This window comes from Protopterus annectens, chromosome 13.part0 (assembly GCF_019279795.1).
Source record: "Protopterus annectens isolate FY-2018-M chromosome 13.part0, PAN1.0, whole genome shotgun sequence".
Taxonomy (NCBI): Eukaryota; Metazoa; Chordata; order Ceratodontiformes; family Protopteridae; genus Protopterus; species Protopterus annectens.
The window spans coordinates 278,817,582-278,844,881 of record NC_056747.1 but is presented as its reverse complement, the minus strand read 5'-3'; the positions used below and the strand labels follow the sequence as shown (position 1 = coordinate 278,844,881).

Sequence of the window (27,300 nt, the reverse complement as noted above, 5' to 3'; positions counted from 1 at the left end):
CGTTTTTGCAGGGGGAAGGCAATTCGCCCTGCACCACCCACACCCCCTGCTAAATAAATATGCCAACTCCGAGATCACACTACAGTGAGAAAATGGTAAATTTTCCATTCTGCACTGTTCATCGATCCCCATTCAAAACAATCAAAGTTTCAAAACTTCAAACTTATGCCATCGACCATTCGCAGTTCAAATTTTTGAAACTTCGAGCTTGTCAAGGGAATTCATCTATGTACCCACCTATAATGATGAAGATGCTATGATTATAATTCAGGTTTCACCATAAATGGCAAATGATTGAGCATTTGCTGAATATGCTGATCATTCAAATTAAAAAAACTGAAATGTTTATTTTATGCAAAAGGCAAACCTTTTCATATTTCGTCAAGGAGTGGCCATGTTCCTACAATCCCTACTAAAATATTCCAAACTGAAAAGGTTGCTGCCTTCTCTCTTAACATAGGACATTTCTGATTTGGGTAATTGTGTCGGGGGAGAAAAATGGGAAATGTCTTGATATTTTAAGAGGAAAAAAATATTTTCTTTTTTTTTCTAAATGTTGCAGAAAACTATGACAGTATCTGAAACAGTTATGACCTGAAACAACAGAAATAACTAAGAATCTAGAACATGGAATTAGGTGAAAAAAAAGTCTTCTACATTACTCGACAGGGAGGTTTGCTATGCAAAGTTTTAGATTTTGCATAGCTGAAAAGGTAAAAACAGTAATAAACTAACATGTTTGTCAATGAACTACTCTACTTCGTTGCATCCTACCTAATGTTGCAGTGGGATCACAGGAGTTCACTTTTATTTTTTTTTTACACATTTACATATCTATCTATATATCTATTTATATTTATATATATATATATATATATATATATATGTTCATAGGTAGGTGCTAGGCCATCTGCCCGAGGGCATTTATAAGCCTAGTAAGAGTGTGTCGGCTTTTGCTACCCCATTGATTAATTAATTGAGTCTCTGTCAAGCAGAGCCAATGAAGTGATCCCAGGGGTGTACTTTCTGTTACCCATCCACTCGTCGAGGCTTCTCTTGAAGAGTGTTAGTGAGGAGCTCTGCCTAATGTAGTTAGGAATTTTGCTCCAAAGCATGGGGAGTCTCTGTGACAGGAATCTATCCCTCCAGCATGTTCTATTTATTGTTGTGGCGAGGTTTAGCTCACTAGAGCACGTGGCTCACAGTGACTTGGATTTCTTTAGGTGGAGCATGTCCATCAATTCTGAGTTGGACATAGCTTTGTAAGTCAGGCAGAGATCACCTCTGAGTAAGCGATATGCCACTGAGGACAGCAGGAGTTTTTTCAGTCGGGCTGCATAGGACATATGGTTGAGGCCAGTAATCCTCTTGGTGAGGTGCTTTTGAGATCTTTCAAGCTGTTGGAAGTGTCTTGTGAGGAACATCCCAAATGGGGCACTGTACTCTATGATGGGTCTGATAAGTGACAAGTAGAGGGGCACTACAACCTCTTTATTTCTAGATGCGAACCCCTTAGTAATTAGATGGGCCACATAGAAGCATTTCCTAACTACTTTGGAAATATGATTGTCAAAGGAGAGATTACTATCTACCTGGGTCCCCAGATCTCTTATTACCTCTTCTGTATTAAGGGGGCTGCCGCCTATGTGGTAATTCGTGGGTGTTTTGTTTTTCCCAAACGGGATGACTATGCATTTTATGGCATTTAGCTTGAGGCCAAGACTTTGACACCAGGTGTCTGTCTCAGTAAGGCCTTTTTGGAGGATGTCCGTGTCAACCGGAGAGTCAATTATGCCTCCCAGTTTGCAGTCATCGGCGAACTTGGTTAGCCATAGTCCTCCTGTGTTTGCCTGTACTTCTGAGAAATATATGCCGAACAGTAGGGGTCCCAGAACTGAGCCTTGCGGGACACCACTTGTGACTGGTTTAGAGACAGACCTGGAGCCCACTATTCTTACCGTGTGAGTTCTGTCTGTAAGCCAGTTGGCACCCCATCTTGTGACATAGGGGTTTATGTTCAGGCTGGTGAGTTTTTCTATAAGACCTGAGTGAGGAATGGTGGCGAACTCCTTGGCGAGAGCAGTTACCTCGTCTATGGCCTTGGTAGCTGTCTCGAAGAAGTCAACGAGGTTTAGTAGGCATGATCTGCCCTTAACAAAGCGGAACTGGGTCGGGTCAAGTGTTTGGAGGTTTCCAATGTCTTTGTTAACAAGTTCCATGATGATGCACTCCATAGCCTTGCAGACCAGGCTAGTCAGGCTTATGGGGCGATAGTTACCAGGGTCAGTTGTGGCTCCTCCTTTGTGAAGCGGAATAACCATTGCTGTGCGCCATTCTATGGGCACACAGCCTGTGGAGAGGCTATATATATATATATATATATATATATATACACACACACACACACACACACACACACACACACACACACATGGGAGCCCTACAGAATTCTGAAAGCCCAAAATAATGAACTCAGACCAAAATCTTGAAAGTTCAAAATACTGATAACTCAAAATACTGAAAGCACACAAGATGCCAACACTTACTATATTCCAGCAAAAGTACATTCAGAAACAAATAAAACGCAAACCATATTACTCTTCTCCAAGTATAAGCAGGGGGGCATGCCCCCCTCCACACCTCATGGGGGGCTGTGCGCCCCACACCCCCTGCTACTTAAATATATCAACTCCGAGAGTGCACTTCCTGTAGTGAAGTGCAATCTCAGAGTTGATATATTTAAGTAGCATGGGGTGTGGAGGGCAGGGGGGCTTGCCCCCCTGCGTATAGTTGAAAGGTAATATGTTTCTGTATGTACTTGTGTTGGAATATAGTAAGTGTTGGCATCTTGTGTGTTCAGTATTTGGAACTTTCGAGATTTTGGTCTCAGGATTTTGTGCTTTCAGAATTCTGTAGTGCGTGTGCGTGTGTGTGTGTGTATATATATATATATATATATATATATATATATATATATATTTTTTTTTTTTTTTCTTCTGTCCAAGTTCTGATGAGTTTCCTTTGATGGAATAAATTAAAGTACTCTCACTGAGTCATGTTGAAGGAGGAACTGTGAGCATTGTTAAGATTAGCTCATTAATAGCAGTGCATAAATGACTTTTTTGAAATGGGATAACTGTTCAAAATTCAAACTGCTTCAGGCTGCTCTGGTGGAAAACAGGGATAAGGCCCTGAATAGTGCTTGGCTAACCCAGCTTCAATTAGCAGCTAGGGTGACTAACAGAATATCAGGAAGGGATGGAAGGTGATGGATGCTCATTGGTGATGCTCCCTAACTGGAGGCATGGTCCAAAACTGGGAGTTGCCCTCGGACATAACCAATGACCATGGAGCGGGGAAAGCAGGTAGCGGATAAAATAAAAACAGAAGGAAACATGACTGTGCCCCAAGGTTGCCCTTAAGATCCTAGCAACACTAGAGTGTGTCTCGGGGTGGTAGGATAATGACTGGTAGACCCGACATGGATGTGGGACATTGGGGGTCCAGCTGGTGATAATGACATCCAAGGGGACCAAATTTAAAATGCACTTGTTTCAGAAAGTTTAGTTCAAACTTTGTAAGGTGACATAAAACTGTAAATGGAGTGCAACCAGCCAGATAGAACACTCGATGCTTCTTTCAAGAAGTTTAATGACACAAGTAGAACATACACATAAACGCTTTTAAACAAACAAATGGACTTCATCAGACAACTGTTAATAATTCATTGGGCAATTATATACACTCATTCATTGAACACTGACCAGTTAGACTTTAAATAAAACTTTTAAATGTGCAAATCAAGCAGATTTAAACCTATTATAGGGATGAATGAATTTATGACATTTCAAGATGAACAAAATAAATTAAAAGTCAAAGAAGAACAATTTCAAAGAAATTTGATAGTAGAATATAATAGGTATAATTACAATTTGAGAGATACACTACAAAAAGAATGGAATAAACTTGTAGCCCTTACTGATATAGAGGAAATTATTAACATTAAACCAAAGATAATATATAGAAACTCTAGAAGTATAAAGAATATGTTGGAGAAAAGGAAAAAGAACACCCCACATACAAGCAATAATAAAAAGTTTGGAACTTTTAGATGTGGTAGGTGTAATCAATGTTCCTTTATTATTAACAAAAGTGAAATTTTCTTGGAAAGTAGAAATTTATTGATCAAAAGCAATGGTTCTTTTAATTGTGATACTAAAGTTTGTGATAAATGTCCCTCCTGCTATGTAGGAAAAACTGAAAGAGAGTTAAGGAAAAGAATGTATGAACATTCCTATGATATTTCAAGAGAAAAAGAGACTAATGCCCTCTTTAAACACAGTAGGAATTGTGTGGGTTGTAATTTTTTTTTGTCCTTCAACAAGTCAAACAGGATGCCAGGGTGGCATATGTGAAGAAATTTTAGAGTGTAGGGAATTGTGGTAGCAGGTGTACCTAGAAGCAGGGAAAAAGCCTGGTTTAAATTACTTTTTAAGTATTGTTTCATTATTAAAGCTAAGAGCAAATAAAATATAAAAGCAATAAGAGTTTTTAACATTAGATTTATTTTAAATATATATATTAAACATATTTTATGATACTATTTATATTAAATTATATTATTTATTAATATTTATTAATTTAATAGTTCATGAAATACATGTTCATACAAATCAACTTTTTATAATATTAATTTTGATGTTATCAGGGTATTCATATGATAAGCAGTAATATGGTGTTCAAACTGGTATTAATTAATATTCATGAGGTTAGGGTATGCTTGATTTGCACATTTAAAAGTTTTATTTAAAGTCTAATTGGTCAGTGTTCAATGAATGAGTGTATATAATTGCCCAATGAATTATTAACAGTTGTCTGATGAAGTCCATTTGTGTATGTTCTTTACAGTTTTTTGGTTTCCTTGAGTGCTTTCCACTTCATTTTCTTTGTAAGGTGACATCACAGACTGTGGTATCTCATTTTCAAGTGTGATTCTGGAAAACCAGAAGGCTACTAATTCCATAAAACAAAGCTGACAAACACACAGAAAGCTACATATCCTGTGTCAAATGTGGTATATACCTGATACGGTTTAAAGCATGATTTCTCTTTTGTGAAAAACATTACTATCTGAAAAGCACTGGGATGTATCTGTCTGCTTTTGTTCAGTGCACTGCTGATACTGCAAAATAAACACTGGAAAGAATACAATTACAAAGGTAATGACAGACTGCCCATAGCATACAAGAGAGTGGCACATTTTTTTCCTACCATGCAACCCTTAGTCTTAAGCTGGTATTTTATCATTTTTATTTATCCTTTGTTGACCAAGTTAGTAACACTATCCTAGTAGTCTCTTTCCAGGGAAGACCTGAGGTGGTATTTATACTACCAGGGGAAATTTGGTCAGGGAATGGGGAGTTTCCCCTACTCTTATCACAGTTGCTGGGAGGACGTGATTTGTCTGTGCATCTCCTGCTTCCGTTCTGGTCACAGAAGCAGGGATTTACAGCAGTGGAGTTAAGAGTGGTTTGGTGGTGATCTGGATAAGAAGAAGGCAGCTGAGCCTTCAAATCAGCTTAAAAATGTGTCAGGAGATAATGAGAGAGGAGAGAAGGTAGTCAAAGCCTTCTATGTCTGTGTCTGAGGTCAGAGAATTGTGTCAGGAGATAATGAGAGAGGAGAGAAGGTAGTCAAAGCCTTCTACGTCTGTGTCTGAGGTCAGAGAATTGTGTCAGGAGATAATGAGAGAGGAGAGAAGGTAGTCAAAGCCTTCTATATCTGTGTCTGAGGTCAGAGAATTGTGTCAGGAGATAATGAGAGAGGAGAGAAGGTAGTCAAAGCCTTCTACGTCTGTGTCTGAGGTCAGAGAATTGTGTCAGGAGATAATGAGAGAGGAGAGAAGGTAGTCAAAGCCTTCTACATCTGTGTCTGAGGTCAGAGAATTGTGTCAGGAGATAATGAGAGAGGAGAGAAGGTAGTCAAAGCCTTCTATGTCTGTGTCTGAGGTCAGAGAATTGTGTCAGGAGATGAGAGAGGAGAGAAGGTAGTCAAAGCCTTCTATATCTGTGTCTGAGCTCAGAGAATCAGAAAAGAAGGCATTTTTTTTTTGCTTTCAGAAGGATGTGAAATAAAAAAATGAAGGTGCATTAGACACAAGTTTTTCATATTATAAATCTATCTGAACAGAATTCAGAGACAAAGTTGTAATGTTAAGATAGGAAAATGTCTAAAAAAATGAAGTTGAGTGGGTAGGTGAGGGTGAAAAATGAAAATTGGAATTATAGGAAGATCACATAAGTATGTGACAGTTCTATAAAATTGGTCTGAATGGAGGATGTCTCAAAAAGAAATACAAAAAAATGTTACCAAGGACTATAAGCTAAAAAGAGAAAGGAAGTGAAAAACAGTTATAGTAAGTTAAGTGAAGAACGTCTTACAAATTTAGAAAGGAATGAAAATTAAATAATTACTACTTCAAGACAGAACAAGAGTTGTATGCAATCAACCAATAAAAATAAATCTGTTGTATATATAAAAAAAAAGATGTTTCTTACAAGGTAAAAAAGAAGAGATAACCCCTTAGTTAAATAAAATAGTTAAGGAAAACATTATAATGAGAGAATTAATAGAAAAAAAGGATAGTACAGAAATACCAAAGAGATTATAATATAGAATATGTAAATACATTATTAAAGAACAAAGGATATCATGGAAACTCAGAACATTCTCTGAGCAAGAAAATGTAGATTTGGAAAGAAATATAAGATTAGAAGAACTGGATACAGTATTAAGACAAGTAAATATACATACAGCAGCGATTATGGATGGCTTAGAATATCAAATGTATAAGAACATTACAGTAAGTCAAAAAATGCATTTCATAGAAGTATTAAATGAGTGGTTTAATGAATCATTTAAACATAAGGAATTATTCAGTGAAACTTTTAAATTTGTATGGAATAAAGATAAGAGAGAAAAGATATAAGAAATCAGAGGCCTATTGTTTTGAATAATACTGATTATAAAGTCTTTAAAATACAACAGAAAAGAATGGAATCAAAACTCAAGAATATTACGTTAGATTCAATATATAGTATTAAAGGAAAAGGAGATCAAGAATTATTGATTATTAGAGAAATTGTAGATCTAAGCAAAGGATTTGACACTATTCAGCATAATACGCTATGGGATATACTCAAAGCTTATAATTTAGGTATGAAAATAGGAAGTGTGTGTTACAGTGTACACACTGAACAAAATTAAAGTTTTGATTAATGGATGTTTGAGTAAAGAAATGAGTATTAAAAGAGGTATAAGGCAAAGACGTCCTTTAGTAACAATATATTTATTTTCACTAGTTATGAATGCAATAACTCATTACATTAGCTCAGTGGATGGCAATTTTAGATATAGAAAAAAGGAAGATATTGATATACTTATAATGTTATTGTATGCAGATGACATCATTCTATTTACTAAGCATTTGAATGGAATGGAAGAAGTTATAAACAAGTTGGACTTGTGTTTAGATAAAACAAGTATGTGATTCAACACGGAGAAAAGGAAAGGTTTAGGGCATGAAGGTAGAATTAAAGGTATTGAATTTAATTCTCCATAAATAAAGTTATTAGGTATTACATTTAGAAAACAAGATGCTGTACTACTACAATGGGAGCTTGTACTACAACAATGGGAAAACATTATGAAAAAATCAAAACTATATGTTCTTTTTGGAGGACTTTTAAACTTTTTTCAAGGAAAAGGTTTATTTATTTTATTCTGTTGCATTAGGAAATATTTCATATATAGCTAGTGTGTTTAATATGCCATTGTCAAATGAAAAATATATTAATACTATATTCTCCTTTATATGGGGATCTTACATTTATCCTGTAAAGAGAGGTGTGCTTTATATAGCAAAATAGGATGGTGGTTTAGGACTTACAAATCAAGTGGTATTTGCAGTTTTGTTACATCTATATAAAATTCTTAAATAATGTTAAAAAATAAGATTTTGATTGTGGAAAGTAGAGTTGGGGTCAAATATAAATGTTCTGAATGTAAAAAACATTGAGTATGAGGTCAATGTAAACAGTCATGTATAATATTGTACATAATGTAAATATCATATGTATTCAGTTTATATTGTAAATATTTAAGATTTGTTCTTGTTGGGAATGGGACCCATATAGTAGGAGCACTTCCTGTTTCCATTCAAGGCGCACAGGCTGCCAAGAGAAACAAGAGGGCATATGGAGAGAGGAGGAGATGATTTGATGAGAGAAATGGAGGAAAAAGCAAATATTGAGAATAGAGAATGTGTGCAGTATTTTGAAGATGTTTCAAATAAATCATTTTGATGGAGATGAGTCAGCAAATGATGGATGTAGAATTACAACCTTCCAGCTGGGAGGGGAGCCAGAAAATTAATGAGATGTTTTCTGAGGGGACATTATGGAGAAAGTTCAGAAGGAGGATGCAAAAACAATTCTGAAGAATAGTGGTGATATGAACAAGAAAACATATGCAGAAAAGGTAAAAGGCAAAAGGGGAATAGCAGAAAAGGCAAAAGAAAATGAAAAACAGAAGTATGTGGTAAGGATTCAAAGTAAAAAAAGATAAAGAAATGGATATGTATGAAGTGTGGGACAATCTAATTGCTCCTTTGGGTGTAAAATCACGTGAGGCAAGAGCTTTTATTCTTATTAACAAAGAGACATTTTGTGGCATTATAACTGAAACTGGCTTTTCAATGGAAAATTTCCTTGGAGAATATGAAAAAAAAAAGAAATACTGTAACCCATAGAATCTTTATGTGATAAAAGCATCTAACAGGGAAACAAAAAAGAAAATGTATTTACAGTTTTGTACAGAGGTAGAAACACTGACCTTGAAAGGGGATGTTTGAAAACTTTATATTAAGGAGCACTGGACAATGCAAAAGTTAATGACAAAAGGAGTTTATGGACTTGTGGCTGGCATTCTAATACTGTGATAAAAACATTGAACAAATTGCGCATACACCAAGCACATGGGGAGGGAAACAACCCCAAACTTTTTTCGTGGGAAACACATGATAAGTAACTTTGACAAAAGAAATTGTTATATTTGTGGAGAAATTGAACATGATGCAAAAAATGGAATTTAAATTTTATAAATGTTTAAAGATAATGGAAAAAAAGGAATACATAAAATTAGGCAAAGGAATAAAAGGATAAATGAGAAAGCATGGAATGAACAAGGAAAGCGATTAGAAATGCAGTTATGGAAAGATCATATTACTATGAGAACATTTTATAAAAACTGGTCTGAATGGCGAATGATATTTAAAGAAAAATATAAAAAATGTTTTTTACACTGGCAATATGATGTGAGAAAAGTACAGAAAGAAAAATATAAAAGATGCACTGGAAGATTTAGAACATACATTACAATTAATCCTAGCTCATCCAATCCACCAAGCAATACTATAAACTCTGCTGCTCATCCCTCTATTGGACTTGAACCAAGCCTCCCCTTGAAGGAACCAAGGAAGTATGTGCATCATTTGCTAAACCTACTCTACTATAGTTATTTAGCCCTGCTAGGTGTTGTGAACGCTTCCCTGCCAAGAAGCCAGCAGTCAACCCTTCCTCTACTTTCTGTACAGCCATCCTTCCTCCTCTCCTAGCTCCCTTGACCTACACTGTCCTCTTCCTCCTCTCCTTATTCAATCTACCCCTTAGATAGCCTCTGTGGAGCACAGTTGCATCTCAGCATCTGGCCACTAGATGGCGACCTCTCCCCACTAATCTATTTCCACCCTAATAACTCTTTTGTATTCTGTTTAAGCTTTACCCTCTTCCACTTAAAACACCAAAGCCCTAATCTTACTTTCCTCTCTTAAATCACTGTAGCTCACTCTATCCAACTACACCCCGTCCCCTGTACTTACCTGTTGCAATCCTCACTCCACTGATAGGTTCTTGATCTTCCCTTGCCTTCCTTGGCCCTTTGTTGTCCTACTCTCTTGCCTCGCTGCTTTGCTCTTCTCTCTCTCCCTCCCACTTCACCCCACACCTGTCTGCTCCGTTGATCATCTACCCTCCGCCATCTAGCACTGCTCTCTTCCCCCTACTTTACTCTCTACTCTCTATTCAGAGAATCCTATATCCTCCACTACCTATCTCCGCTTTTAGGCTTCTCTCCCCATATCCTGTCCCTCCCTCCAATCAGATTCTGCCTGCATGTCCACCCCCCTTATTCATCGCAGAATCTCAGCTCTTCTTGTCCGTACCTGTTAGCTGTTTATCTTGGTCCCTCCCCTCTTTTCCCACAACACCCTCCCAGAGGTTTCATATTCTTCCCAAATCCTCTGGCGCCATCTTTCAAACTTCTACTCCTCGCCCGCTCTTGGCTGCTGTGCTCCTCTGACTCCAGCATCGGAACAGTAAGTAGATTTCTAGAGTAATTACCTGCTGTTCCTACTTAATATTAGCGCGTTCTACAGGGTACGCTCAACTGTATGCAGACTTTTTACTGAATGTTGGCCGACACACCAGAACAGTGCCGGCATCGTCTGTCCCTGTAAACGCTAACTAAACCCACACTGTCGATGCTGGCGGGACTGTCTAAACTCATGAGTGAGTTACAGACAGGTCGCTCGATGTTATAATTCCCAAGGCTTTTTCTTCTGTGTTTTATCTTTGTGGGATTGCTTGAAATACTAGTGCAAACTACAGGAAGTCCTTTGCATTTTTAAATTGATAAATGGGACTGTTAAATACAAGGCTTTTTCTTCTGTGTTTCATCTTTGTGGGATTGTTTTGAAATACTAGCGCGAACTACAGGATGTCCTTCGCATTTTTAAATTGATAAATGGGATTGTTAAATACTAGTGCGAATTACAGGCACGTCCTTCACTACTACTAACTGCCAGACTTAGCACTTAGTTGTGCTTTGATACTGCATTAACATTGTGAAGCTATCTAATATTGTTTTGTTAAAAAAAAAAGCCCTAGAATATAATGATTGAGGAGTGTGCTACATAATATTTGAGAGCTGTCTAACTGTAGTAACCTTCTCACATAAGGGGAAATCAGATATGCCTTTCTACTGATGTGTTTAAGACTTAAGTGTTTTAAGATATAATACGTTGTTCTAAGCCTAGTAACAAGCGTACAACGTGCGGGTTACTTACTATACTGTGACAATGCTGCGGAGTGTGCTGGCTACTGTATTGTGCAAACGCTGACCTATACACGTGCTTTTAACTAAATCACCCCCCTCCCTCAGCATTAAAGCAAATGCCATCTTCAGCCTTTATAAAGGTTACACTACAAACCATATGTGGTAGCACATTAATTTGAAAGGTTTGGGTGATCTTACTTATTTACCATCTACTATGACGCACTCTCCCAATTGATTATTTAGTGTAGGAGTACCGTAAAGTGTTCTGGTCATATGTTCGCTATAAACGCCAACTCACTCAAGCGTATCACTAAGCAAAAGCATGGAAACGCTCAAGTAGTGGCTGTTCCAGCATACTGTCTTAGTCATATTACCTGCTTATGTTATTTGAAGTCATAGTGTAATGCAATACTACCTAGCCTATATAGCAGGGCCTATTTAGCTATGTTTATGCAATTTATCTACCTTGCCAATGTATCTTAGATATATATACAAATTCATGCATTTGCCAGTGTATTTTAGATACATACTCTAATTCATACATTCTACTGTATCAGGTATACTTAGTTGCATTGTTGATTGTGGTGTCTCTTAGATATTTGTATAAAAGCTATAGAAATAACTGTGTAACCACTCTAAATTGCATTTTTTTCCTTATACTAACTACTTGCTTAATTGTTAAACTCTCTACTCTCATGCTGCTCTCTACATCCTTGGAACCATACAACAGTTGTTAAATATTGTGTCTCCCTATTACTAAATCACCATTTCTCTCCCTCCTTCTCTCCTGTCTCCAGCTTTTAGGCCCTGTTCTACCCACTGTGGATACACCTGTGTGGATGCCCAGACTTACATTACAATTAATCCTAGCTCATCCAATCCACCAAGCAATACTATAAACTCTGCTGCTCATCCCTCTATTGGACTTGAACCAAGCCTCCCCTTGAAGGAACCAAGGAAGTATGTGCATCATTTGCTAAACCTACTCTACTATCGTTTTTTAGCCCTGCTAGGTGTTGTGAACGCTTCACTGCCAAGAAGCCAGCAGTCACCTTCCTCTACTTTCTGTACAGCCATCTTTCCTCCTCTCCTAGCTCCTTGACCTACATTGTCCTCTTCCTCCCCTCCTTATTCAATCTACCCCTTAGATAGCCTCTGTGGAGCACAGTTGCATCTCAGCATCTGGCCACTAGATGGCGCCCTCTCCCCACTAATCTATTTCCACCCTAATAACTCTCTTGTATTCTGTTTAATCTTTACCTTCTTCCCCTTAAAACACCAAAGCCCTAATCTTACTTTCCTCTCTTAAATCACTGTAGCCCACTCTATCCAACTACACCCCTGTCCCCTGTACTTACCTGTTGCAATCCTCACTCCACTGATAGGTTCTTGATCTTCCCTTGCCTTCCTTGGCTGAACCCGCTCCATTCGCCCTACAGGCTCACTCCACTCCCCTACCCTGCCCCCAAAATCCACCCGCCCCCAGCACCTCTACCTTTATCCTCTACAAACCACACCCACCACTCAAATTATCCAATCAAGCTCTCTCTTCCTGGAACCGCCCATTCCCTTACCCCACCCACTCTCACCTCTAATTACGTCCCTTACCCCACCCACTCTCAGCTCTAATCACTTCACTAACAAACACCCCAAAACCACCACCACCACAAACAATGCTCTGTTCTCCACTACTTTCTTTAATTTTATAATCATTTCCTGCTCCAAAATAAATATCATCACTCTTGCATTTTCAAACAGCTTAGTAACTACATAACAACTCTTAACAACCTCATTACATTATGCTTGAAAAACCTATATACATCTCCTTTCTACTACTATCACTCCTACTGAGTTCCTATATTTTCCACCTTACCCATCTCAATATTATCTATTATTCCCAATCCTTCCACACAACTAACCATCTGAACATACCTCTCCAACACTCACACACCCCAATTTTGCCACACCTATATCCTATAAATATCCGTCTACTTTTTCAATATAAACTTCTTACCTCACATAGATATTTCACTCCCATAATTACTAAAAAGTCTTCCAGTATCATAATTGAGTCCAATGTATACTCTAAACTCTCAAGTTACCTCCCTAACTTCACCCTATACCCAATTAGCAGTCTACAATCAGGAGATATCCATCCTAACCCAGGTCCCCCCTCCTCAAAAACTACTAACAAGTCCATATTATTTACTGATCTAAACTCCCAAAGCATAGTCAACAAAATTCCAAACCTGCATGCCTGGCTCACACACAACAAACCTGACATCCTATCCATTTCTGAAACATGGTTAAAATCCCACATAAAAGAGACTGAAATAATCCCACCCAACTATTCTATTATTAGAAGACAGATCTCATAAAAAAGGGGGTGGTATAGCTCTACTATACTCATCCTCACTATCAGTTACTCCCTATAATAAACCCACTCCCCACTTTAACAATGCTGAATTACTACTAACGCTACTACAAATCAACAAGCTCAAGCATATATGTATAGCCTCCATCTACATCCCTCCTGGTGACAATATTTCTACACTCGAAGACATCCTCTTCTGGCTCTCCACTAACATCAGCAACGAAACTATAATCCTAGGAGACATGAATATAAATTGGACCTCCATTCAGTCTACCTCAAACCCACTTAACATTAACCTCTACAAATTCTCTCAGCTCATCAATTCTACAACCCGCCCCTCAAAAAACCTGCCCAATGGCAGTATCCTAGACTGGATCCTAGTCTCTCACCCCCACTACTTCCCTAACAGTGGTACTCTTCCTGATCCTCTTAGTGATCACTTACCCACATTTACACACTGTCTCCCTTCACTCCATCATACCCATAACTTCATTACTACTCATAACCTAAAAAACTTTAACCCTACAGCTTTCATTAACTCTAAAGGCAATAAATTGAAATACTCTAAAAACACTTCCTCTAGATAATGCAGTCACCCATTTCAACACTACCTTCTTAAACCTCTTAAACCATCATGCTCCCCTAAGAGCAAAAAGAATAAAAACCAAAACTGCCCCATGGCTTACAAAAAATACACTTGCTACAATGTGGCAAAGAGACAAACTCTGGACCCACTACCATAAAAATAAAACCCCTCTTATCTACAACGAATACAAAACACTTCGAAATAAAGTAAAGAAACTCATCACCACTGACAGACAAAACTACTTCTCCTTACTCCAAAACAACAATAAAACAAACCCTCAACAATTCTGGAACAGTATCTCCACTCTCCTTAATCCCAGTAAACCAGACACCCCCACTCCCAATCCAAACGCTCTCGACATAGACCTGGCTACTCAATTTAACTCCTTCTTCATTGATTCTATTTCCAAATTAACCTCATCTTTCTCCGACATCTCCACTCCCTCCAAACCAGCCCCACCCTCATCTTACCTTCCACCTTCAAACACTAGTTCGCTACCTATCCCATCTTCCAATTCTACAACCTTCACCACCCACTCCACTCTCCCTCCCTCCTCATCTCTCCCTCCTCCAAATATCCCCTCCCCCCACTCTCCACATTTCTCACTAAAACCTATACCCACTTCTACCATAAAAAAACTCCTTCTAAAACTAAAGTCTGGTTCAAATGCTCCCGATAATATTCCTTCACAATTCCTCAGCATAGCTGCTGAAGCCATTGCCTACCCCATTAGTATTTTAATCAACCACTCTATCCAAGAAAGCACAGTTCCCCATATCTGGAAAAAGGCCTTTATCATACCTTTACATAAAGGAGGTAACAATAACAATGTCTCCAACTTTTGTCCCATCGCTATCCTGTCTCCCATCTCCAAACTCCTTGAAAAGTGTATGCAACTACAACTCCTACCATACCTCATTGATAACAACCTACTAACTCCCACACAACATGGCTTCAGACCAGGCCACAGTACTATGACAGCCCTCCTCTCCTTCCTGGAAACAGTAAATAAAGCCTGAGACTCTGGTCATATTGTTTCTACCCTTCTACTGGATCTTTCTAAGGCCTTTGACACCATCTCCCATAACCTTCTTCTAGCTAAACTCTCTAAGCTTAACCTATCTCTTTCCTCTCTGAACTGGTTCTCCAGTTACTTATCCAACAGACATCAAGCAGTAAAATGGAAAAAGGCCACCTCCTCATTCCTTAATACCCCAACTGATGTTCCACAAGGTTCAATATTAGGCCCCCTCCTCTTCAACATCTTTATTAATGACTTCCCCAACTCCATCCCATTCTCAAACATCATTCAATATGCAGACGACTCAACTATTATTTGCTCTGCCACTTCGGCCCCTTTACTTCTAAAAGAAACTCAAGACACTTTTTCAACCACTGAACAATGGATGAAAAATAATCACTTAGCACTCAATGCTTCTAAAACCAAATTAATGGTATTCACTCCCTCAAAAGCCACCCCTCTCAACACAAACACTTTCTGTATTTCTAGTCAAAACAACACAACTCTGGAACTGGTATCAGAGACCAAGCTACTTTGTGTCCAAATTGACAATCAGCTCAAATTTAATTCCCACATACAACTAAACATCAAAAAAACCCATCAAAATTTAGGTATGCTCTACCGTCAATACCATTATCTTACACCCTCCACTAAACTCACCCTCTCTACATCCATTCTCATCCCCTCCCTTCTCTATGGATCTCCACTCCTAACTAATCTACAATCATCTCTGAAAAATCAACTCTCATGTTGTTACAACAAAATCGCCAAGTTTGCCACTAGCCAGAGGTCCTCTACTCACCATTGTTCCTCTCTCCACAAACTAAATTGGCTAGAACTACCCAACCACCTTATCTATACCCAACTCACTCTGGCCCACAAGCTTATTTTCAAACCCTCAATCTGTCCCTCCCTCTCCTCTGCCTTTAAAATGCATCTACCCAACAGAGTACTACGGTCTAACAACCAAAATCTTCTTGAAATACACAAACCAGCTCATCCACCAGGCAAATACCTTCTATCCTTTAGTCTGGCACGACTCTGGAACTCCCTACCATCACCCATTCATGTTACCCCTACTAACTCTACCTTCAAAAAAACTCTTCATTCATATCTAGCCTCCCAATGGGAATGCTCTAGCTGCCACCCTACATAACTTGCACTGCTAACCTTCTTTCTCTCATAACTATATAGTTTACACTTTAAACTTCCATTTCTGCTCCTTTTTGTCAATAAATAAATACAACAACTTTGTTGATCTATCCCCATCAACCTGTTTGCTAATGTAGCCCATCACTAGTATGAAAAGCAGTGGGCACATAAATGAAACCTGATGCGCACCCAATCCCACAGGGAACCCCTTAGTTAGACTGAACACTGTTCATACTTCAGTAATTGGGTTCCCTGTACATAGTTTGCAGTAATTTTAGCTTCTGTTTTTTGGACTTCAAACCACCACAGGACTGCTCAAATCATCTCCTTGGGACCTTGTCATATGATTTCTTCAAATGTAAGAACAGTCACTTGGACACTTCTCATCTCTAGATTCCTCTCAACTACCTGTCTCACTGCAAACATTGGGTAAGTTGTGATACATCCTGATCTGAATCCCAACTGCTCATCTCCCGTCCTACTTCTACCTACTCTGTGTACTCATTTATCAGTCATATGAACGTTGTTGCAGTGCATCCATGAACATCAACATACCAACCATACATGGTTTTGGCAGGAATCAATCCATGTGTAAACAACTACTCTAGATTTACAATGATGACACTTTTTATCGCAGAAATTGTCTCTGTTAAATGAAATATTTTATCTATAATTAGTATAACCAAAACTTTTATTGTCATTTTTGCTTTAGAAACTGTATGTTTAAATGCAATGTTTCTACTAGTACTTTTGTACATACTGTAACAAAAGCTTTGATTGTAATTTTGTTTGTAATTATTGTTTTGTTTTTGGAGCTTTTCTCCCCAGGACTCCATTGAAAATGGGTTCTTCTAGGCCCAATGGACTATCCTGGTAAACCAACTGCAAATAAAATAAATAAATAAAAAATACTGATGGAAAGTACTTTGGCAAAGAAAAATAATTATAAGAAAGAAATCAAGAAAACGTACAAGAATTGTTATATTTGGGTAGATTATAAGTGATGCATAATGTTTGCAACTGGGAATATGTCAGTATGGTTTGTGATATAAAATGCTTGCAACTAGGATTGTGTTGGTGTGGTTTTGTTTTCATTTATATAAATGCATGATTGCCTATGTAGTAAGTGATGGTTTAATAAAAATGTTTCTTCCTTAAAAAATGGCAGAAATTGAATAATTTACGTAATACTGTTTAGGCTATATGATATATATAGCAAAATATGCGAAGTATAATGTTTGTTATGTTAATATAATTTGCTTTTATATGAATGTAAATTTGCCTATGTCGTGTGATAATTCAATAAAGGTGTCTGGAAAAAAAGAATTGTTATACAAGTAAAATAATTTTTTTACAAGGCAAAAGAGAAGTGTTGAGTGACTTAGGCAGCTTAGTAAAGGAAGATGGTAGCATAATGAGAGAAATAAAAAAATGTAAAAGAGAAATAGAAAGAACTCAGGAAAAGATTATGGACAGTATAGTACAGCACATACAAGAAATGTTTAAAGAAAAAAGAAGGTAGTGAAAAAACATGGAGAGTAAAAAAAGTTAACAGAAACAGAGAATAAAGAGTTGGAAAGGAGATTTCTTTAAAAGACCTACAGTATTAGGACAAGTAAGTATAGATTCAGCTGTAGGATGAGATGAAACGGGGTGTGAAATGTATAAAAATTTAAGGGATTGGAAAAAATATATTTTTTAAAGATTTTGAATGAATGGTTAAATTAAGGTTTTATGTATAAAGAATTGTGTAGTGGAATGCTTATATTCCTATGAAAGAAGGAATACGGAAGACTATTAAAAATGGGGACTGATAGTATTGAGGACTAATTATATAAGATCTTTATGAAAATAATACAAAAGTGATTTGAAACTAAAATGGAAAATATGGAATATAGTATATACAGTACAAAGGGGAAAGGTTGTAAAGAAATAGAAAAGAAATGAACATCATAATAGGAGACCTTAAGTCTTTTGATGCAATTGGACATGAAATCTTATGGGTAATAATGAAAGAAATATAAGTGAGAACATTAGAAAATTATTTATGTCAATCTTTAGAAACGATAAAGTAAAAATGCCTGTAAATGGCTGGTTACCCCAAAAGGTACATGTGAAGAGTGGTGTTAAGACAGAGAGATCCAGTGAGCTGTATACTCTTTGCATTAGTTATGAATGTGATATTATGTGAAATAAATTACAAAATGAAGGAGGCTGGTTATACAATACCTGAAGGGTTAAGAATTCCAGTTCATTTGACATATGTAATACTTTTTTGGATAAAAGAAACAATAATTTGCACAAATAAGCAATAATTTGCACAAATAAGTGTCTAGAGGTGATCGGGATGGCTTTAAATAAAGAGAAAAGTAGAGGTTTAGGTGATGTAGTAAAGACAGGGGGTACGTATTTTACAATGAATTAAATTTATTAAATGTTTGTGTTAGCTATAAAATTGGAGAATAAAGATGAAAGCAGCATTTAATGAGGAAGAACAATAGAAGAAATAACATAAATTGGTCTTTTCTGAGCATAATTTATACTATTCAGAAAAAAGTCTTACTTAATAAATTCAGTACTGATGGGAAAATAGCACACTTAGCAAGTGTATGTATGTTGACAATAGTATTTGAAAATAATTACTGCAGACATTCTTCATTTATATGGAGTTCTAGATTAAACCCAGTAAAAACAGGAATTTTGTATGTAAATGGGAAAGAGGAAGGAGGTTTGGGGTTAATTGACCCAGTAGAATATGCTGCTTCATTAAATTTGTATAATGCGTTAAAGTGGTTAAATATAAATGATTAGAGATAAGTAGTAAAAACTGTATGAATATAAGTATGATAGATTTGGGGGTATGGTAAAATTGAGTAAAAGAGAAAAAGAGTGTATAAATAAATAAATAAAATGTTACCAAGAAAAATATTTTTGTGGAAAATTGATGACATAGAAAAACATAGAACAGTATGGTATAAGAATGTAATAATAAAACATTACTTTGTAAAACCATGGGAAAATCTAACAGATCAAAAATATAAAGCTATAAAAATAAGAAGCAAACGGCGTAGTAAGAACGTAGAATGTCAAGATTTTTTTTGTGGAGACTGGTAATAGATAAATTGCCAGTAAAAGAAATATGCCATATAAAAAGAAAACTGATAGAATAATGTTTGAATTGTCCAGAAGAAACAACTATGGAGCATGTGTTTTTGAAATGTAACAGAGTAAAGAAGTTATGGGGAAAACTCTGTAAAGAAGATTTTAAGATATAAAGAAGTGGGCAAAATAATCATGGATATCATAACTTATGGATTTTGTAAGAACAGAAGTAAAGAATATGTTAAAAGAATAGATAAAAAGTTATTTTACATTACATGGGTCACATGGAATGAACGAAGAAATAAAATTCTGTTTAACGGTAAATGGATTTAAGCAATGATATTAAGTAAGATCAACTGGTGGTTATGAAAAAAGGATTGGAGGTCTAATAGGGATGAAAATTTAGTATGGCTGTAAAGGAAATTATAAATCTGTGTACACAGATTTGTATAGCTATATATTTGTACATTTGTAAATATGTAAATATGCTGTAAATAAGAGTTCTTTTTGTACATAAAGATCCCCTACTCTTTTCAGTAGATGCTGTGGGATCTTTTACACCCACCGTAGCTACCACTAGCTCAGGCAGATGAGGCCTCAGTTTAATATCTTATCTGAAGTACAGCATGCTGAGTACAGCATCCCCCCCCCCCCCCCACACTGCACTGCAGTATCGGCAATCTGTCTCCCTTGTGAGGCAATAGAACCCACTAAACCTGTTGCACCACTGACAATATGAAGCATGCACATGTTGATAAAGGGAGACTCCCAAATGGGTGGATGCCGGACATTAACTAATCACCCCCCCCCCCACCTTGTTGACAGAATCCCAGCTGATAGGATTTTTTTTAAAGCAATAGATCTCTGCTTTACAGCTTTAGGGCCTGGGATTCAGTCCTATCTTCTTGTCGCTGTGGGTGTGTGAAATTCTTCCTGTATTTCTTAGGGTCAGTCTAACACTTATGGTAGAGAATTAAGGCTATGAGCTATTAATGACCATTTTTCCTGTGGTTCAGGGTTTGATTCTCTCAGCCTTCATTTAAACACTGTATGACCTTGAGCAAGTCACTTAACTAGACAGTGGTTTGGGGCAACTGGGAAATTGAGCTAGCCTCCTTATTGGTCCATATGCCTTATAACTACCAATAAACGTATTACTCTTATACAAGCTTCTACTGTAGACCGTCAGGTAAGTCTACAATTGTTGTGCTCTTGGGTAAACATCAAAACCCAACAATTTCAATTAGTGAAAAGGATGGAAAAGTATTAGTATAATAGATAAAACTACAGCATGCAAGACAAGGTGTGTTATGATTTTTTTACTGTTGACAGCATATATGTTTGTATTTTTCTGATGTAGGCACAGATGAAATGGAAATCATTTAACAAACCACAGTAGACTGTATTACTCATAACCCAGTCTGCTGAATGCCAAGTAGAAAGTTATTTACTATACAACATGAAAAGAACAAAAAGTTATTTAAAATGTGAAATACCCAGTAAAATATTACATTTTAAATGAAGCAGCATGCCTAAACGTGGCACAGTCCCTGTAGTTTCAATCTAAAGCTTTTCTACATATGTTCAACAACAGGCAAGGCTGGATGCCACATGCACTATACATGCAACCACGCTTAATAAATTCCCAAGCTAACATGCACATAAACACAGCAAAAGTAAAAGTCATTCTCTATCTACTGGCTATACCTGAGCTCAGGTGATATTTCATCTGCCTAGAGTATCTTACAACCGATTTGTTACTGTTATTTATTCCTTTTTTTTTTTTACCTGCACCACTTCTGATGTTTTGCATGGAGGCAACTGGTAGCCACATGTCCCTGTCTGGATGATAACATTCTACTGAGCTGCAGCGATTTTCGCCATCAAACCCACCAATGGCATACAGAAGGCCATTGCATGCAGCCACAGCTGCTCCAATCCGGGCTGTCGACATCGGTGCTATTACTGTCCATTCATCATTCTCAGGGTCATACCTTCCAAGTGAAGAATACAGTAAATACAGACGTACTTGCATAAACAAATAAAAGCTTTCACTCATGCTGTAGTTTAATCAGAATTTCTCTTACTTAGTAAAGTAACCTTTATTGTATATTGCCCCATTCCACACTCTTAGAGAAAGAAACACCTGCTGTCACTTTGCAATCGAGGACAAGCCTCTGATAAATAACATGGCTTAGATTTTACAGCATGCAATGACAAAGAAAAACTGTAAGCAGCGACTGCTCTATTTGGAAATGATAAACTATACATTATTAAAGAAGCATTTTCTTACGAGTCACTTCTCTGTTTAAAATGCATTCCCTGTTTTTATGTATCTGTACATTTTTGTTAGAAAATAGTTTCAGATTGATAATGCAATGACAGAGAGGATTCTGCTGTCACAGAAAAATCCAAGCTAGGAAACAAATGTCAACAGGTAAATGTACTCAAGCAGGAAGTCATGCTGAAAATAAAACATATCAGGTAAACAAATACCTGTAAATGTACAAGCATTTACTAGGTGTATTTAATCATTCACCAGACAAAACAATTGTTTAAGCAGAAAACAAAGATGCATTTTGTTCAACCACAATGAACGTTTAGACATCTAGATGTTTAATAAGTACTTATAAGAACACATGCAGTGTTCATACATAATGACCAGTAAAAAGCAGTGTTTATAGTGATAATAGTTGGTGCAATTATAGTCTTTCCTACATATTATATTACAATGCACACAAACCCCAAATTATACATTTTGCTATACTTTCAGAAACAAAATTGTACATCTTAGAAACTGTGCAACCTAGATATATACTGTTAGAATACTTTTGTTAATGAGACATAAGTTTTCATATGACAACAAGAAATTCTAGTATGAATGCATGTTTATTGAGATATTTACAAACCAGACACAAGTTTTCATATGACAACATGAAATTCTAGTATGAGTGCATGTTTACTGAGATATTTACAAACATGACACATATGCTTAATTGTATAATTATCAATATAAATAACATTAGATATCACTTAAGAAATGTAACTTACAGTATAAATTTCAAAGCTATTTTTGTGCAACATGTTAGCTTTCACCTGAAGTCATGTGACAGTTTGTCACTTGTTTTTTAAAGTATTAAGTACATATGGAAATATTTATTTGCATAATTACTAACAACTAGCAATATCTCAGGTATACAGCGACTTAAAATTACGATGACAAAGAAGTTTTCTGTTTCCCACCATGGCACATCACACCATACTTTTCAATGCCATGAATGACGCCCAGGTATGAAAATCTGAACATAAATAAGAAAATATGAATAATAAGTGACAAACAGTGATTAATTTTACTAACATTGCTTATTATTAGCAGGTAAGTCACTTAGTTAAAGAAGCCAGACCCAAAAGATGTCTAGATGCCATAATGAGATATGGGTGTGAACTGGAGGTTTACAAAAATGCCACTATGGGCTTAAATGAGTTAAAATGCCTATTTGGTGACTGGCATATCAGTTTGAGATCAAGGTAATTTAAATATTGGAAACCAATAGTTTGGAATATTAATGATTATAAGACCTTTATGAACATAATACAAAACAGATTTGAAACTAAAAGGAAAATATGGAAGACAATATTTACAGTATAAAGGGGAAGGGCTGTCAAGCGTTATTAATGATAGTTAGAGAAACTGTGGATGATATGAGCAGAAAAGAAGAAGCAAAAATCATGATAGGAGACCTTAATAAGGCTTTTTGTGCAATTGGACATGAATGGGCAATAATGAAAGAATATAAGTAAATATATTAGAAAATTATATGTCAGTGTATAAATTATTGTAAATGGCTTGTTAACCCAATAGCTGCATATGAAGAGTGGTATAACACAGGAATATCCATTGAGTTGTATACTCTTTGCATTAGTTATGAATGAGATAGAATATGAAATAAATTCCAAAATGAAGGAGGCAGCATATATAACACCTGAAGGATTAATAATTCCAGTTCTGTCGACATATGGAGATGACAAAATACTTGTAAAAAACAAAATTTAGACAAAAGAAGTAATAATTTGCACAAAAAACTTAGCCAGCCACTATTGTTGGCAAAAGTAAGGTGCTGTTCAGGATTAGATGAATACCAGCCCCTGATACCTACTCAGAAAGTACTACCATTTCACTATGTATATAATACAAGGATGTGGGCCTCAGGTCATTTACACCCACATGTGCAATGAGCACTCTGTATGTGTGCTTGGGGTGAAGGGACGTCAGTACCCTAACAACCAGTTATATTCTGGCACCCGAGGGTCAGGTTAGCACCTTTCATTCTTTGGTCAGCCTAGTGAGCTGAGTGTCTCACTAAAATGACTTATGACTACAACAGTAACGTGACAATTTACTCGCAAACCAGACTATAAAGGCTCAAACAGACTAGCTAGAAAGGATCTGTGTGTGCAGGTGATGGAGTGCCACTCTTCTGCTGAGGGAATAATGTGTCAAGTTTGTGCCCTGGTGGCCTTTGAGGCTTGGGGGGGGGGGGGGGGTTCTTAAGCAAGCCAGCTGATAATCTGGTCTCTACTAACAAAAACTTTGATGAGGCTAACTTCCAGATTTAATAAAGACCTGCTGGTGTCATATTTGGAATCAGTATAAGATAGAAGAACATGTTTTGTTATTAAAAAGGAGGCAATCTATGCACTGCCTCAGAGTGCCTAGTGCTAGTAAGTTGGCAATGGATGAAGCAAGGGTAGGATACAGTTCCACGGTTGCCCGAGATTATAGTAGGCACACCGGTAAGTAAGTCAGGTAGAGTTTTCCCAGATGTGGGGACCCAAGATTAAAACTGCAATTTTGGGTAGCAGAAGGATTAATAGTTAAGAGGGGTTCGAAGCAGGGTCTATATTATGTGATCAAAAGATGTGTTCATCGAACATTTCTTCATGAACACATAAACAGCAAACACACTAATCTCCGAACAGGCACTTCAGCTTATTTTTTCCCAGGGGAAAAAAACACTTCACCGTCATCAGGGATTTGCCCTTTTCCCCACTGTAGTGAGATCTGAGAGTTGGTATATTTACCCTTTTGTAGAGTTTGAACGTTTGCTTTTTCTTTGGCCAAGCGATTTTTTCCTCCCTGGAAAAAAATTTGCTGAACTGGCCAATCAAAGATTAGTGTGTTTGCTGTTTATGTGTCGATTAAGACATGTTCGATGAACACATCTTTCAATCACATAATATAGACCCTTCAAAGCATACCTGTCAACTGTACAGATTTTTTTCTGAATGTACAGCCTATTGCCTCATATTTCTGGTCTGTTTCTCATAAAATTGTGGTTTTCTGGAAAATCACATGACAAACATCTGAGTTTCAGACTTCATACCCTTCTGAAAAATTCATGCTAATGCAAAACATGTTATTCTATCGACTTTGTAAGTCTTTAAGAGCAATATTTAAAAAATGTCCGTATTTTTGGGCCTTCACCCCCCCCCCCCCATTATTTATGGCTTTGTCTAGATTTCTCACTCTAAGGCATTGACAGGCATGGTTCCAAGCAGAGGGATATCCCATTTTCCTTACCCAGTCAAAAAAGGAATGAGAAGTGGAAGTTTACTTTGATAATGCACTTGACTCAATAATCTGTTACAGAAGCTGCAAGTATCAGTAAAATTCTCCAAACCTTTCCTTGTGATAAAGGGACTGTTTTGAGGAAAAATCTGGTAGTCTGGGTAAGTACAGGAACTGTTAAGACCATAGTCTGAGTTATAAATGACTCACACTTATGGAGTGCAGTGTTCCCCACTGTTGCATGCTACACAACTCTGTAAAATTCCACCAAGTGGTGTACAGAAATGCACAGGTCACAGCAATTTAAACCAGCAAGTAAACACAGCCAGTTGATAACAGCTTGCACTTTTCCTGGGAATTGGGATTTCACTTAGCTCACAGTTGAGATTCACTCAAGGCAACTTAGTAGGCAGCAGAAACGAGTAGTTTACTTCTTAGAGTGAAATAAAATAATACAGTACAGTGTTGCCAATCAATAACAGCTTGTACTTCTTGTGGATCAGGCCTTTGCCCAGGACACAGCCAAGTTTCCTCCTTTCAAAAATACGTTGTAGGCATCAAAAACAAGCAGGCTACCTCTTGCAATGGAATAAAATAAAGTGCAGTAGGTTTTGTTTCAGTTCCCTTAATCAGTCAGCTGAGATAGAGCCAAGAGCTCTTCTGTGCCTAAGCAGCTCAATATGTGACTGTAGCTAGTATTAAATACAGTGTGTGTGTGTGTGTGTGTGTGTGTGTGTGTGTGTGTGTGTGTGTGTGTGTGTGTGCGTTTTAAAAACATTTAATGTTTCCCTGCAAAGAAAGCAGCTTACAAAAATATAACGACCTTACAGAATCAGTAGGGAAATGTACCATTAATGTTGAAGACCCCTCTGCCATTTTAGTAACGACAGCACTTACACTGTTCCTGCATACCTCATTTTTGTGATCTGTTTTCACATTACTCAACATAAATGCTGTTCCACTGCTTCTGTAAGTGTAAAGGTACCATCACATTGCCAGTGTGCTGATACAGTGTTGTATCCTGTAAGTAACTAAAGAGAGGGTACACGGAGAATGAGGTAGTATGGCTGTAGGGGAAAGCGGAGTTGTGAAAGGCTGTTCCTATAACTTCCATTTTCCCTTACTTCATAGTGCTATATTCACACTGCATAGGCAGTACAGGTGTACAACTATTGAAATGTTATAGTTATGAGTAGTCTGCTATAGTGTCCCTCTAGATAACTTCTTCGGTGTCACAGTCTGTATTTTTGTGGAATCATTAAGCTACTTTATAAATGATTCTGAAAATCAGATTTTGTGAGGATATGCAGTTGATGTTATTTCTGAATTTTTATAACTGCAGAAAGTAGCTTTCTTGTCACCTCCCCAAAGATTAAACAAACAGAAGAAATTTCTGGAGGCACTGCAGTAAGGTATACAGTCATTTCTGTGCCCAATGGATGTATCCATGTTATTATAAACAGCATTAAGGCATATAAGAAAACAAAAATATATTCTAGTTATTTTAATATATGACTAGATTGACCATGATTAGATCAGGAAATGGTTACAATTGAAGGTACAGCATATGGAAGTCCAGCATTATGTGTCAACCCCAGAAATCAATAGTTTTCAATCACTATATTGCATGGTTCTAATGATGTTTAAACAACTGTTTTTGAAAAATTGCATAAAACTTAATACTGAAATTTTCTTTTGAGGTTATGCACTTGACTCAATAATCTGTTACAAAAGCTGCAAGTATCAGTCTGTAAAACAGTATGACACATTTCCTTAACAACAGCTTCTCTATATACCCTGGATTCACCACATCTTTGAAATCACTATCTTGTTCATGTTAGTGTACCCGCTTTTAGAAAGTGGCTCTGCAGATGGCACAAAGAAAATGTATACATTGTAAGGCAAAGACAGTAAGATAAAGACAGGTCATCAGACACCATTCATAAGGGATGCCAGCAACAACCTGTTCAACAGTCCAGAGGATATTAAAGGCAGATAGAAGGAGTATGTCCAGCAGTTTCTCATTGGAGAAAACTCCACAGAAGCTGAACAGTCCCAAACACAGCCAAAATGTCCTCCATAGAAGATGTAAGAACAGCACTACTTAAAATTAAGTTAGGGAAAGCAGCAGGCTCAGAAGAAGCCATGACAGATATGATCAAGATGTTATGTAAGTTAGGGGAGAAATGGATCCTGAGAGTACTCATAGCAGTATGGAGAATAAGATGTGTCCTGAATGACTGGAGAATAAGCACTCTAATGTTAGAGGGCAAAAACAAAGGGGACTTTCACAACTGTGTGCAGTACAGAGGTATCAGACTCAT

The 27,300-nt window shown here is 37.0% G+C and overlaps 1 protein-coding gene across 2 annotated transcripts in view; it reads right to left on the bottom strand.

Moving 5' to 3' along the window:
* Positions 1–27,300, bottom strand: part of LOC122787239 (kelch-like ECH-associated protein 1A) — a 231,614-nt gene that overhangs the window by 80,914 nt on the left and 123,400 nt on the right. For both annotated transcript variants that reach the window (XM_044053840.1, XM_044053841.1), the window contains one exon: positions 21,196–21,401. In XM_044053840.1, coding sequence (XP_043909775.1) covers positions 21,196–21,401 — 206 coding nt within the window. The remainder of the gene's footprint in view (positions 1–21,195; positions 21,402–27,300) is intronic.